Here is a 15,262-nt window from a genome sequence, read left to right as displayed (position 1 = left end):
TAGTGAATCCCAGGGCATTGCTCCCCCCAAGGCTGCTGTCAGCTTCTCTGGCTGTCGTTTGATTTTGAGTACTTTGGAGAGGCGGGTGCGGGATCTGGAGCACCCAGACCACGTCTAGCACCTTGCGGGCGGAGGTCTGACGGTGGCAAGTCAGCCCGGCTATGAAATGAAAATGCGAGTCTCTGTGCTCTGTCTCTCCGAGTTACAGCCACCTCAGCCTCGGCAGAAAAAAAACCCCACAGCTCAAAGGAACTGAGTGATACGCTTTCCCTCCTAAGATAGATATTTTTTATTATTATTGTCTTTTAAGCCTGGAAAGGATTATTACGGCGACTCAGCCTGACCTCTTAAACAACCCGGTCCACAGATTTTCACGTTCCACTCAAAGGCTCCTAAATCAAACACAGATATGCCTTGTAGCTCAGTCAGAACATATTTTTAACGGGGAAATAGGAAAAAAAGGCATCCCAGAATTCAAGCAACAACATTTAATTACACTTTCAAATAAGTGGTTTCCACAGCTGATTACCTTCGGCGATAAACATTGGCACCGTATTTCTGCTTTGAATTTATGGGCTTCAGCTCCCCAGCCTTTGCCCTGTGTTCTCCCACCAAGCTAAGGGGCTACCTGAACTCTTTCACTCGGCTTTTCAGATTTCATCCCTCGCTGCCTGCGGAGACACACCAAGGGAATTGCCCTTGGGCCGAAGCCAGCGCTCCCTTTGCAACACGGAGAGGCAAAGCAATGCCCCAGCCCAGGCTACGCACCTCCAGAAAGGAGACTGGAGACGGGCACCCTGCTAAAAGCACCCAGCGCAGGCTCGGCCAGGGCAGGCATCGCCTCACTGCAAATTCCTGCCGCTCTCACTGGCACCGAGGCAGCTGCCGTCGCCCGAGAGCTTCGTCGCATTTGCACAGCCTCTGCTCTTTGCAGGCAGGTTTTCCTTCCCTCAGCACCCTCGCAGGGTGCTGCCCTTCATGTAAGCGACGGAAGAGGGCAAATGTTTTAGAGCTGAAGTTTTCTCGGTTAATTTATAACAGGCCCGGAGGGACTACTTGCTCTCATCAATTCAGAGCGCCCGGGCTGAAGGGAAATGCCGTGTGGCAGGTAATGCGGGCTGGGAAGCGAACACAAACCATGCCACGGAATAATTCAGTGGCAGGGGCTGCAGTGCCTGCTGCAGCGAGTCCCACGCCTGCCTTCCCGGGCTGCTTTCCACCAAGCCCCTAAAACCCAGCAGCACCGGGGACTGGGATGCACCCCCAGCCCTAAAGCACTCCCCAGATGTGGCGAGCACGGAGGTGACCCGTCCGTCCTCTCAGACCCAGCCTGTCCTGGCAGAGTCCGACCTTTGCAAGGGGCTGCACTTAATGGCTGCTCTTCACTGTGCTTATCCATGACCACGGCAGAGGACTCCTGCGGCAGGAGGTGGTGCGGGGGCTGCTGCTAAAATGCGCCTCGCGTCAACAGAAAAGCTTGCAACGGCCACTCTGCCTCAGCACGAGCGCTGGAGTTAGCTTGCAGGGTGAAAACCACAGACTTTACACTTACCCAATGGAATTAGGCAGTCTGATGGCCCACGGTGTCAAAGAAGCCCAGGGAATGAGGCTGGAAGGTCTCTGAGAGCACATCCATCTGTCCCTCCTCCCCTGGCAGCAGCAGCAGCAGCCCCACTCGACCTCTCAGCCCATTTTTACAGAGGGATGAACATCCAAGCATTTTGCAAAACATCCCTGCAATGCCACGGCGGGTGCCAGCTAAGAAACAAAGCAAACTCACGATAAACCCTAACTTCACCTCTAGCCAAGGGACGCATTCAAGGAGATGCTGCACGCTGCTGGGTGGGACAGTGGGTTATCCCAAATCTGCCACCTGTGAGCTTTCCCATCTCCTTCCAAGTCAGACGGTCGCTCACGTGTCACCATGGCGGGCATTTGACCCTCACGGTTCCCCCACCTTCCTGGCTCTCCACAGCTCATCTCCTGGGACTGGTGATCTCATATCCATCAGGAATCCCTCCAGCCATGGCACGGTCTAACTACTACATCACTATTAAAGTAATAGTATGATCCACAAACCCGTTTTATTCCTTCTCAACAATCTGCCTAGAAATTGGGGGACAGAGTTTTTAGCAGGGCCTGTAGCGATAGGACAAGGGGTGATGGGTTTAAACTAAAAGAGGGGAGATTCAGACTGGATAGAAGGAAGAAATTGTTTACGCTGAGGGTGGTGAGGCACTGGCACAGGTTGCCCAGAGAGGTGGGAGATGCCCCATCCCTGGAAACATTCCAGGTCAGGTTGGACGGGGCTCTGAGCAACCTGATCGAGTTGACGATGTCCCTGCTCATGGCAGGGGGGTTGGACTAGATGGCCTTTGGAGGTCCCTTCCCACCCAAACCATTCTGTGATTCTACAAAATTGCTCTTACTTCACATTTTTGTAGGGAAAGGTATGGGGGACGTGGTCGTGGGAGAAAAGACAAGTGTGATGCACCAAATAAAGAGGTGAGAAGCGGCAACCAGACGGCATTTAAGGCTCGAGGGAACCACAGAAAGTGAAGAACAAGATCCTGAGCTACCAGATACTGCTGTGATGGGGGGGGGGGTGTTATAGTGGGATGGCTGGAGGAGCCCCTGCTACCCTCTCCCTGCCTACACCAATGCCTCCTGCTCCAGGACACATGTCAGGAGAAAACCATCCCTGGGGGACGGCTATGCCAGCACCACCCATCAGGGCTGCTCCAGCTGTGTGCCAGATGTGGAAGAGGGAGGGAGAGGGTGCACAGCTGGAGGAGCGTCTCACAGTGCCTGCACCTGTCGATAGCCGAGCTGATCGCAAGCAGCTCTCAGCGTGGGACTCAGCACCATCCTGAACGCCTGTGGGATACTCTCCCTGCTCCCTCCCCACCAGCCCCATTAGGAAATGCCAGCAGCACTGGCCCGGGAGCGCATCCACCACCACGGCACTGCTCGGGGCTGGGGCTGCTCCCAAAGGCTTCCCTGCTTTCATTATCCTTCCTCCTTCCCTGGCTGGCTGCCTGTTTATTCTCCTTACTGGTTTTATTGTTAAAAGCTTTTTTAAAAGCCCTGTGCAAAGCTAAGCAAGTGATATCTGCTGGGTCAATTTTATCTGGTTTTATTAATGAAGGGGAAAAAAAAAAAAAAAAGATAGAGGCAGAAAAATGCCTTGGCAGAATGCAGAAGCCAGACACTTCCAGTGAGACTGCTTTAAGGGAGCTGCGAAAGGGCATCTTCGCAAGCCATGCCACCCTTCTTTAAGCCATGTCACCCCTCTTTAAGCCATGTCACCCCTTTTTCGGCAGCACCTGGGAGCCTTGGCTGGATGCTCATCCTGCCTGTCATCTCCAAGCCTGATTAATCAGGGGCATTTCCAGATGTTCAGGTCAAGGCTGCAGCTCTGGGTCTCGGCTTTCTTGACAGCAGCACTTAAGCCTGACCTGGTTCCTTTAGGAGAGACTGAATGCAGGCAAGGAAGACCACGCAGGACCCATCCACAGCTCTCCGTGCCCAGCACCATCACTGGAGTCCCTTCCCCTTCCCTCCGGTGGGTGCCTGCAGGAGAGCTGCAGGACAAGCCCCTCCAAGAAGAAACCCGTTGGGGTGCAGGCAGGACACAATGCAGCCGTTCCTGATTAAGTAAAATACAGCCGTAGTGCCATACGTAGCCTCTGGAATAGCCAGCAGCTCATCTTCCCCAGGCGCTGGAGAAGCACAGGCTTTGCATAATTCATTAAGCAATGAATAAAAATAATTGCAAAAGAAATAGAGTGAAACCAAACAAATGGAAACCACTGGGGCAGCCCAAATTCAGCCTGGTAGCGGGTCCTCATGAATGTTAAGCGGCGGCAGGGAAGGCTGATGTCCTCGTTAGTGCCGTCAAAAAAACCCTTTGGCTTTACATGAGCCTAATGTGAATTTTCTGCTTGTCTCCGGCTCTGAGGTGAGGCAGGGAGCACCCTCTTCCTCCTCACCCCGTTTCATCTCCTCTCACAGAGATGAGAGATCAGCCAGCTCAGCTTCAAAAGCCTTCCCCGCACGGCGGATGAGACATCCCCCCATCCATAATCCCCCCCCCCAGACACAAGGTCACCATTTTACCCCATTTCAAGGGGAAAACAGGAGGAAATGGGGTCATTTCTGAAGCTTCTGGTTCATAAATGATCAGTGCAAGGAGCCACCTGAGCACTAGGAGGGCGCACAGGTAACTGGAGAGTAATGTGAAATAACAGCCCGCCTCTCACCCCCCTGGTATTAAATTCATCGCAAAATTCGAGGAGAACTAGGAAGCTGAAGAGGGAATAAAACTGCTTCTGCAGAGGGACTGCTGGAGGGCAGGCAGACCCCTCCTGCTCCTCCTCAGCTGTCCCAAACTCGCAGTGCCCCCAAGCAGACCCCTTGACACTGCTCCAGCCATCCGGGGTCATCTAGAAGACAGCTCAATTTTGCGCATCACAAGCATCACGGACCACGTGCAGCCATCACCTCCCTGCGAAAGCTGCCCGTGGGATAGCCCCGTGCGGGGGAATAGCTGGGGAAGAGTTGAGTGCTGCAGTGACGCAATAATAAAGTTGTATTCAATAAAATTCATCAGCTGGGCTTGTCATCAATGGCACGATGACTTGCCTTGTGTGTACACTCAAAGGGAAATATCTGCTTTCCTGGATAGCCTCATCAGCTAATTACTCCAGGCAGCCCAAGACATGTTCCCTAGCTCACGGCAGGTTTCTTGTCCATGGCCATTGCATCAGGGAGTCCTTCAGCAGCGTGAGCTAACAAGAGATTTAACAGGGGAAGAGGAAACAGGATTGCACCTCCGCCGTCTTTTGCTGTGGCTCGTGCTCTGCCCTACACGACAAGGCGGATGCACCTATGCAAGTGTCCAGCCTGTTCCTCCTAAAGGCAGCTATCTCCAGCTATGCACGAGCTGGGACCGGCCTTCAGCCTCCCAGCATGCGGCAGGGCTACAGCACCAGGATTACTGCTCTTACAGCAATTAAGAGCAATTAATTAATTAATTACAGCTCTCAGCAATTTGCAGAGAAGGGCAAGCAGCAGCCTCCCCGTTTCCACCCGTACCGGAGGCATGGCCCGCTCGGGCTAACCTTGCAGATGTGGCTGAATTCCCAGCAAGCCCCTAGCAGAGCTGGAAAGGTGAACCCAGAAACGTAGGCTTGCCTTCCCCTCCAAACTGCAGGAATGTAGATCTCACCGGCAGTCCCCCGCCTTGCTTCCTGCGTGTTTTTTCTGCATCGTTCACTACGTGCCATCAGAACACGTCAAACTATTATGTTTTGGGCCAGTCGGGATAGTATCGGGTCACGGGTGCTACGGCAGGAGCTGTGTCTGACCTGGCATTAGCACACATTTAGGTAACCGAATGCCTCATGGAGTGGCTACGCACATCTTGGCTCTTCTGTTAGATGCTGTGAAGACCTTGCATGACGCAAAGGATAAGAGCCTGACTGATGGGGCAGTTGTTCAGGGCATGAGCACTCTCCTACCAGCACAGGAAAGACTTAAGAACATGCTTAACTTAAAAAACACTGGGTTTACTCATTTTTGGCAAGTCCCAAGCCCTGGAGCAACCAGCCAGTTGCACACACGTCGTCTCTGCCAGAGCTCCGTGCTGACCTTGGTCCTCAGTGCAAAGTAACCTCTGATTCACGCTGGAGTTTCCCCCAGCTGGAGCCAAGTGGTTGATGAGAAAAATCAGGGTGTTTGCAGCGCGAGGGAGTGGGGAGCTGGGTACAGCCTAGCTGCTGCCGATGCACCGCCTATCACCCAGCATAAGGAGACGAGAAGAGCCCAAAGCTTGGTCCAGGCATGCAAGGTGGCTCCAAATCAATTTGCCTCACTCTGCTGCAATTCACTGTGTAGATATTAGCAGGCTGATTTTAACCAGGTTTCCATGAGGCTCTCACAGCAGGAACTGGAATAAACACGATCTAAACCGAGAGACGGGGACAGCCTGAGGCTCATCCCCACAGACGCAGTAAGAGGCACTAGAAGAAAATATCACGCACACTAATATACACCTGTGGCTCGAGGCTCTCTTACACCTGCTGTCCTTCAAGCTCGACAGTGCTCGTCCTCCTGACATGCACCAATGCCCATCCTCGCCTGCACACTGCCCGGGACTGCAGGGGGCTCCGAGCTTGGCTGGGATGCTCCGAGATCTGGGATGCTCGGAGCAGCCGGTATCTGGCATCCCACCAAGCCTGAGACAACAAGCGGAGCCTCCAGCCCTTCAGCCCCCCGGCAGGGAAGGATCTCCTCATTCAAATCAGAAAGAGTTTCGAGACACAGGCAGCTCCACCAGTGCACACCTCCGTGGTTGTTATTCAAATCGGTTATTATACTAACAAATCGCTGGGTGCAGATCTATAGAAATCTGCATCCCGTTAACATCAGCAGCTTCCCCCGGCTGCCTCGGCTTTGTAGGAGCGTGGTTGGAGCCACCTCTCCAGCCACCTTCTCGCTGTGCCTCACCGATCCCGTGCAACCCTGGAGCTATCAGGGGCAGATCCCGCCCTGCCCGCACCCTGGGCTTCCCCTGCCCCTTAATCCTCCCTGGCAGTTTAGGGGAGCCTGAGATTAAGCTCTTCCCCTAAAACTTGGAACAAGGGCTAACCTGTGCCACGGCTGCAGAGGGGCAGGGAGGAGCCGGGTGTGCTTCTGGCCGCGCAAGCTGGGAACACCACGGGATTTATCACCCCACAAAAACATCCCGTGCCTGGAACCAGGATGAAACCTTATCTTCTAAAGGTGGAAAAAGCTTTAGAAAGTGATAAACAATTTAAAGGTCTTAATATTCCTCATAGCCTCTTGTATTCTCCAGCCCCTGGGAATGGGTTATCTTCTACAAGAAACACAAAGCAAACAGAGGAAATATCCATTCTCTTTCGAAAGCATATTTCCATTTTGCATGTGACTTCTTAGCAGCACCTCTGTTCCCTGCTTGTGTGGGTGACCTTGTTTCAATCATCTCAGAATATTTTCTTGGTAACCGCTTAAGAAAAGGCTGTATTTTAAAACCACACAGAACTCAGATTTCAATTCCTTCTCTCTCCCTTTCCAAGCCCAAAGCTGAGCGCTGAAGGCCGATACAGCACCCAATCGGCACCCAAAGCAGATCAACACCCAAAGCTTGTTACCCGGCGTGAGCCGAGGGATGCAGATGGGGGGGGGGGGGGCTGCCAGGCTGAGCATCAACAACCGAGGCACCGGGGATTTGAAACAAGGAGGATTTTTTTCCCCCTGAGGCAAGGAAAAGGAGAGCCAAGAGCCCAGCAGAATTTGCCCAGTGGAGACAAGCAACTTTTCCTGAAACTTCAGCGCAAACAACGCGGATTTTTTATTTTTTATCTTAATTAATCACCCCGCGGGGAAATGCTGTAGGGCTGTTCCCACATCACGGGACACCCCGTGTCCTCAGCCCCAGCCAGACCACGGCCGAGGGACCCATTTGGTACCTGCCAGGAGAAACCCTGGAGCAGACAACGAAGATGCCAACACACTTAAATTGGGGAACGGGGATATTCATCCGGACAGGGAGTCACGAACCAGATGTGCCAGACAGACCAGGAGGAAAACACATCTTCTCTTACCTCATCAAACCTGGCCTCGTCCTCGCAGTTTTCAAGCACTCGGGTGTAGAAGGAGAGCCCTGGGGAGGGGAAAGGAAAAACAGGTTGGTTGCAGCGAGGTGAGGGGCAGCCAGGGTGGCAAACACGGGTAGGGGCTGCACAGCGCCGGCGGCAGCGAGACCCCGGGGTCGGGGTCTGCAGGGGTGGTCTCGATGGCACACAGTCTGCGGGCATTGCCTGGGATGGGGAAAAGGTGTCTGCGAAGGTGCGAGAGCACCGCAGGCACGCGTGCGTGTGTGCAAAGGGGATGCAGAGGGGACACAGCCCACGCAAGAGGGTGAATCCGGCTTCAGCTCCCCCGCACCGGCACTAAACACCACATTAACCTGCTTTAAGAGGGAATTAAGAAGGTTTTTCTGGAGTGCGCTTAATCGGTGTGTTCAAGTCTTGTCCCATCTATTGCAGAGCAGATGAAACACAGCAAGGGGATGGGGACCGTGGCAGTTTCTGCAGTGGCTTTTATGCTGGTTGAGCAGGGGCTCCTCAAGCTTCGGGGTGTTGAGATGCAGGTCTACACACCCCAGAAGCGTGCCCGAACCCCAGGGATGAGATTTAGAACCGGCTACCCCAAGAAAACCACCCCAGCTCCCGCACAGAGCAGAGGATCTGCAAGTCGGAGTCCAACCGCACGGATGCAGCCACGCGTGCCCACCTCGATGGCAGCATCCCTCCACCACCGCACCCCCGGATCTGCCGGGCGCTGCCCCGGGGCAGGGACTCGAGGAGGATGAGGAGCTCAGGCTGCTGTGCCTGCGCAGGCAGGGGAGCCTCGAAAGCCCCCGGTCGCCTGGGAGAAGGGACGGGACGAGAGGAGGAGCTGCTGCGGAGGGGAAGCCCAGGGAGAGCAGCCAAGCATGTGCAGTAGTTATTGAAATCATCAGGTTTTCCCAAGGAGCCCCAGCTCCTAGGTTGCCCCGTGCTTTCAGCTGCTCTCAGGAGGATAACCTTAGCCACCCACACCCCCCTGAATCGATATTTCTAGTTACTATCCACTTCATAACACTGCAGGAGGAAAACTTATAAAAATGCTAATATTTGATCACTGAGTCACACTGAGGCTTTCCCTCCCAGAAAAGAAAACTGTCTCCTGGGTAATTAAAAACATCTCTGTGCATGAGTCCGGTTTGGGCCCAGCATTGCACAGGCAACCTGTGGTCAGGGTAAGTGGATGCCAGGGTACCCCTTACTGCCGCCGGGTCAACTTTTACTTTATTTTACCAAAGATTGAGCTATCCTGATGACACGGCTCTTGGCAGGGAATGCCCCATCCCTTCCTAATTTAACTATTGCACAAGGAGAGCCAGAAAATCATTTTGTCAGGCTTTCTGCTGTCTGCAGCATCCGACCTGGGTAAAGCAAACCCAGAAGGCACGTCCTGTATCCCAAACCACCCTCCCAGTTCCCTGCCATGAATCACTTCACCCATGGATGCACGAGTTTCTCGGGGATATAGGCAGAGCACTGTGTTTATCTCATGCCAGGCAACTCCAGGTGAGGGTGGAGGAGACCCAGGACCCTCATGGGCTATGGGATGGCTGCCCACCCTCGCCCCGTGCATACTGGTGGCCTCCCAGTGCAAAAGGACCCAGTGCTGGTTCCCTCTTCGCTTTCCATGGGGTGGGACGGGAAGTGCAGTGGGATGCACCCTCCTCACCCAAGGCAAGGGGAACTCGGATGGGGAATGGGACCAGTGCTCCACTGGGATGGAGCCACCAGGAGTAGGGCCACAAAAATGAGCTGAGGGCTGGAACAGCTCTCCTACGAGGACAGGCTGAGAGAGTTGGGGTTGTTCAGCCTGGAGAAGAGAAGGCTCCAGGGAGACCTTATTGTGGCCTTTCCATACTTAAATGAGGCTTATAAGAAAGATGGGGACAGACTTTTTAGCAGGGCCTGTAGCGATAGGACAAGGGGTGATGGGTTTAAACTAAAGGAGGGGAGATTCAGACTAGATAAAAGGTAGAAATTGTTTACACTGAGGGTGGTGAGGCACTGGCACAGGTTGCCCAGAGAGGTGGGAGATGCCCCATCCCTGGAAACATTCCAGGTCAGGTTGGACGGGGCTCTGAGCAACCTGATCGAGTTGAAGATGTCCCTGCTCATGGCAGGGGGGGTTGGACTAGATGGCCTTTGAAGGTCCCTTCCCACCCAAACCATTCTGTGATTTGATGATTCTAGGACCCCACAGCCTCCTAGGTGATGGGAGAGGCACCGCGTGCCGGAGGCACAGCCAGCATCTCAGCCTTGGTGTGAGCTCAAGGGGAAGCTGCAGAGCACCCTCACGTAGATACGGGACCAAACTGATGAGGAGACGTGCACAGGTCCGGGGATGAATGAGCTGTAAGCCAACACGCGTAGGAAGCAGTACCTGGGAGAAGACACTCGGAGGGGGACAATCTGCCACCTGAAATATTTCTCCTAAGAGCACGACTTAAAACAGTCCAACACGGTGGGACCCCCCTGCCCCGTCCTCTCCCAATCCAGCGAGCATCACAGCGATGTTTCATTACAGCAGTATCATCACCCACCGGTGCCCGGTGGTGCTCCAGGAGGTATCCATGAACAATCTCCCTCATTTACACACACTAATCCAGAGAGGAAGCCTCGCCAAGAAGCTCTTTATAACTCCATCTGTGATCAATTAGCTGACAAGCGCTCTAATTGCACCGAGGCACAAGTCCCCTCCTTCACAAATGGAATTAGCCTGGTCTAAGAGTGAAAACTGCTATGGGCAAGCGATGCTGTACGAGCTCAGACCCTGCAGGCACCCCCAAAATGGGCAGGCTGAAGAAAATTCACCATTTTTCTGCTCTTCCCCTGCAGCCAGCCTGAAAAGCAAGTATTCGCAGAAAATCCCAAAGTCACCCCGAGCTGCGTTTCACCGGCAGAACAAAGAGGTGGAGAGCTGGAGAGCTGCAACGGCAACCGATCTGGGGCTTGGGAGCCCTTTGCAGCCAGCCTGGAGCACGCACAGGGCGGGTGCTGTGGAGTGACGGGTGCCTTACGAGTCACTGAAGTTCAAAACCAGCCCCAAATCTCCTCCGAACAACCGGGAGGGTCACAAAGGCAAGGGATCTTGTTGGTTGACACCCCCCAACCTCCCAGGGTACGAGCATCCCCTGGGAGTTTGGTGGGTCAAATCCAACGCCGTGGTGGGAGATGAGACCCCTGATGCTCAGGGGTGGGAGTGGATTTTGGCCACCGTGCTGGGGCAGAGCCCACTTCTCCCCTCCGCTTCCAGACTAGGAGCTGGATAACCTGGCACCTCTCCCTGCCTGCTCCCATGGGTCCAGAACTGGGAGCTCCTCTCTGTGCCTCAGTTTCTCCTATTTGCGAAATGCAAATAGCGCAGCTACGGCTCACAGGGGCTGCCGGGAGTGCGGGGATCCCTGGGAGAAGAGGAGCAGCGTTACGCCATAGCCTTCCCACACGGCTGTCAGTCTCAGCCCTTTCCCAGGAACGCTTTTATCACGGCTGTGATTTATTCATCTCCCACCTGAGCTGAAGTCGAGCAGCGTTTCAGAGCACTGCCCGCCTGCAGAAACACACACGGCAGCCTGTCACGCCGGAGTCGAACTCTTTCTTTAGCTTCTTTTCGTGCAATAATAGATGCTTTCAGCTGAATGAGCAAACACCCACTCGGGGAGCTCTGCCCGAACCCCCAGGCTGTGCCGCCGGTGGGTGAGGACAGGGAGAAGGCTGGATGGCAGCTTGACTAGCGAAGAGCATCCCTCTCTGCAACGCTCAGTAACTCCAGGAAAACCAGGGTACTAAGGAGTAGCAGCACAACACTCAACCTATGAGTTGCTGTGAGGAGCACTGAGGGACGCCAGGCTGGCGGAGGTCACCTCACTCCACGCTAAAGGGGTCTAAAGCTCCCTCTAGAGTCACTGGAGAAAGGCAGGAGACTCTTCCCTCTGGAGACTTTGGCACCAAAACCCAATCACCCACACCGGGATGTTCCCCTGGGTCTGGCACTGAGGGTCCAGGCCAACGTGCCTGGCTCCATCCCATCCCATCCCATCCCGTCCCGTCCCGTCCCGTCCCGTCCCGTCCCGTCCCGTCCCGTCCCAGGGCAGGGGTTAGTGCAGGGCTGGGCAGCCCTGGGGCAGTTTGGATGGGCCCTGGTTGGAGGGAAGAGCCATGGCCAGCCTGGATGGGGATCAGGGCAGCGACGGCGCAGCATCATTTTAATCGAACAGCAAAAATACAGCCGGGGATTTAAAGAGCTGCTCAGAGAGGATGAGGCAGCCAACAGGACAAATAACGTGGCTTCACAGCAGCATTGAGCTTGCCATGCCATGACTCTGCTGCCCACCATTCCCAAATTCTCATGGAGCAAAGGGACAGGAAAGCATTGCCTGAGCCACAGAGGCACTAAACACTGGAGGAGCTCTGCACCAACCGTGCGCAGAGTGCTGGGACGCTTCACGGCCACCTCCAGCGTGGGACCCGGTGGGGAGCAGACCCTATTCCCAGCTCCGGGGTGTGCTTACACACCCGTTAGTACAACAGCACCATGGCCGTGTCCTAAACACCCCGGAGGCAGGAAAGCCTCCTCACGGAAGGCAATGCAACGCAGTGCTGTGCATCCTCAGAGACGGGTGTCAGGAGGTACCTGCTGAAACCCAGTGCTGAGACCCACCGGTGCAGGTCAGGGGGACCTGCGGGACCCGGCCCTGCCTCATCCAGAGCAATGAGCAATCTGGCATGAACCAATCCTCACAAGTACCACCAAGCACATCAAGAAAAGACTGAGAGCATATGACAACTCCTATCTTACTATTACTGCAACCGTTGAAATCCATGCTGTGTCAGAAAGATCACCTTTCCATAAAGATCGTACTGCTTATGCATCCTCACGGTGCGATAATTCCGATCCCCGCATCCAGAACAAGGTCCTGTCCCCCACGCAAGGTCCTGTCCCAGATTCACATCTCATGTTAGCCGGCATCCCAGGCTCCGTGCTCTCCCACATCCCCAAATGATGCTGCTACGTGTCAAAGAGGTACCCAGGGGACCTGCCCCTGGACTTCCCTGTCCACAGGGCAGGCAGGGACCTGTCTCCACTTCTTCCCCTTTTGGGACAAGGAATTTGGGTAAGATGTAGATAGGTTTTGGAGCTCAATGTTAACGTAAGGTGTTAAACTGCTGTTCCCTGTACGGGCAAGGCTTGCTGCAGCTTTGGACACATAGTGACATGAACAGGGAATGAGACCAAACCCCTCTCCACCAGCCATCCCGTCCGAGGGATGGGTCGGTCCTAACCTGCCTGCCTGCTGCCTTCACCGACCCAACCGCACATGGGACCGCTTCCTAACCCACCTCTGCCACCAAAATCTAGTAGGATTTTGCTAGCCATGACCTCAGGATCCAGCCCTGCTGGGTCTGGTCACCGGGAGCCTCTCCTGTAGGACCGAGCTTGCAGAAGACAGCAGCATTGGGTGTCCCGGTCATGAGCTCCGCGGCTGCCCAGGACGAGCAGGGGAAGAGGCATCCGCAATTGCAGGTAGCGGTGATATCTGCTACAGCGTGAGACTAAACTATCCATTCACAGCGTGAGACTAAACCCCCTCTTTGCACAGAAATTGATTGCAGCAAACCACCAGGAAAAAAAATCTCCGAACCCTGACCCAACCGTCCTCGAAGATGACACCAAATTTCTTCCTCGGAAAGAAATGCCCACGAGGAGCCCAGCTCCTTGCGGCTCAGCACCGGGGAAGGAAACACTGCTGTGAAGCTGAGCGTCGTCCTCCCCGCATGGCGTGACAGCGATGGCAATCCTGCACCACGCAGGAGCCAGCTCACGCCTGGGAGGACGATGGAGATGGGATCATGGGGGGCCCTGGAGAAATGTCCTGGTGCCCCATAAGGGCTCTGAGAAGGGAACTGGCCGGAGCACGAGAGGGTGGGTGCAGCAGGAGCGCAGCAGGCGCAGCGCTGATCTCAAAGCATCTCGCAGTGGGTGTCATTCCCGTGGCCCATCGGTTGGACCGCAGGGTCTCACGGTGGCTCTTCTGCAAAGATGTCAAAGCAGGGACGGATCCTGCCCATCCGACAGGGATTGTGTGCCAGGCTCGGGGCCAGGCACACTCAGGACTGGAACCGTGGGTCACGCCGGGGCTCACCGGGAAAACCCACGGTGGCCTTTGGTCCTGCAGGTCCTCCCTCCCCACTGCCAGGGGAGGTGGTGGGGTTTCACCGAGGGTGGCTTAGGGCTGGGACCGCTCCAGGCTTCAAAGTTGGCCGGGGGTATGACCTGTTCCCGCAGAGGTTATTTAACTGCCCCTGCGCTGATGCTGGGAGGCAGGGACAGGGAAATAAAGGGATAATTACGCCTTTTTAATGACACTACAGTCATTAAGGCAGTGCAGGGAAGGCCATTTCAGGCAGTGCTGGCTGGTCTGGCTTGGAGGTGATGAAAATACCTGCTCTCCCGTGGTGCATTCGCCGAGAGAAGGGATTGCTATTCCTGACTCCCGGCGTTGTCAAACCATCCCACACCCGCCTCTGCCTGACGGTGGGCTCCTGCACGCTGGAGGACGGATCCGGCACCACGCAGCGAGCTCACGCCGAGCCTTCCCCAAGGCCCAGGGGGCTTGGAAAAGGTTTGGTTGCTGCTGAGGGTACGCACCCCTGGAGAGTTTTTACTCCTTTTGTGGCTTTCCTCGGAAAGCTTTGGAGCTGGCGCGGATCCGAGCAGAAAAATACAAAGCCGCAGCATCCTTAGAAGAAACCCAGGCAGCCGCCGGGTCCCGGCACAAGGCAAGTTCTCCTCCTGGCCCTTCCAGTGACACTTTCTTGGTGGCACAGCTTCGTGACCAAGCCCTGGACCCTACGGCAGGAGCCCAGCTCCCTCCAGCTGGGGCACGGTCCCGCTCCCGGCGTGGGGCTGGGGGGGTTTGTCACCCTGGAACTTCACCGACTTTCCCCTGGCCGGATCCCCCTCCCCAAGGGCTGCCCGGGGGGGAGGTAACGTGGGGGCTGCAGTGTCCCAGGCTGGGGGCAGGCAGGCAGGGGGACCCCAGGAGAGCAGCTCTGGTGCGGGGGGGTGGGGGGGGGGGCTCATACCCCAGACGGGGAGGGGTGGGCAGCCCTTAAAGCTGGCAGGCTCGCATCCCCCCTTCCCAACCCAAGCACGGCCGCGGTGGGGAAACTGAGGCAGGGGGCGGCGGCGGTAGGGAACAACCCACCCCGGGACCCCCCCCTCCCCGCCACCCCTCCCCGCTACCTCGGAAAGCCGCTTTGGCGATGCGGTCGGCTTTGCCGCGGAGACCGGAGACGGTGCGGAGCTGCAGCAGCAGAGCCATGGTGCGGAGCGGGGCGCGGAGCGGTGCGGAGCGGAGCGGAGCGGTGCGGTGCCGGCTGGCCGCGGTGCGATCCGCCCGGCGCGGTACGATGCGCGGAGCGATGCGCGGTGCGATCGAATGCGCGGTGCCGCGCTCCCAGCTGCGCTCCGAAGCGCGGGGCGGTGCGCGGAGCTCCCCCCCCCCCGCCCCAACGCTGAATTATTCAGCAGCGGCACCGCCTTCCCCTCCCCTCCCCTCCCCTCCCCTCCCCTTCCCTTCCCTTCCCTTCCCTTCCCTTCCCTTCCCTTC

At 55.9% G+C, this 15,262-nt stretch overlaps 1 protein-coding gene across 1 annotated transcript in view; it reads right to left on the bottom strand.

Annotated features, from left to right (window-relative positions):
* The window catches only part of OTOF (otoferlin), a 112,035-nt gene extending 97,061 nt beyond the window's left edge, over positions 1-14,974 (bottom strand). Inside the window, exons 1-2 of the mRNA XM_050893369.1 lie at positions 14,896-14,974; positions 7,629-7,687 (exon numbers count right to left, since the gene is read on the bottom strand). Coding sequence (XP_050749326.1) covers positions 7,629-7,687; positions 14,896-14,974 — 138 coding nt within the window. The remainder of the gene's footprint in view (positions 1-7,628; positions 7,688-14,895) is intronic.
* Positions 14,975-15,262: the final 288 nt, after the last annotated feature.

Source organism: Gymnogyps californianus, chromosome 3 (assembly GCF_018139145.2).
Source record: "Gymnogyps californianus isolate 813 chromosome 3, ASM1813914v2, whole genome shotgun sequence".
Lineage (NCBI taxonomy): Eukaryota > Metazoa > Chordata > Aves > Accipitriformes > Cathartidae > Gymnogyps > Gymnogyps californianus.
This window is presented reverse-complemented; position numbering and strand designations above follow the sequence as displayed.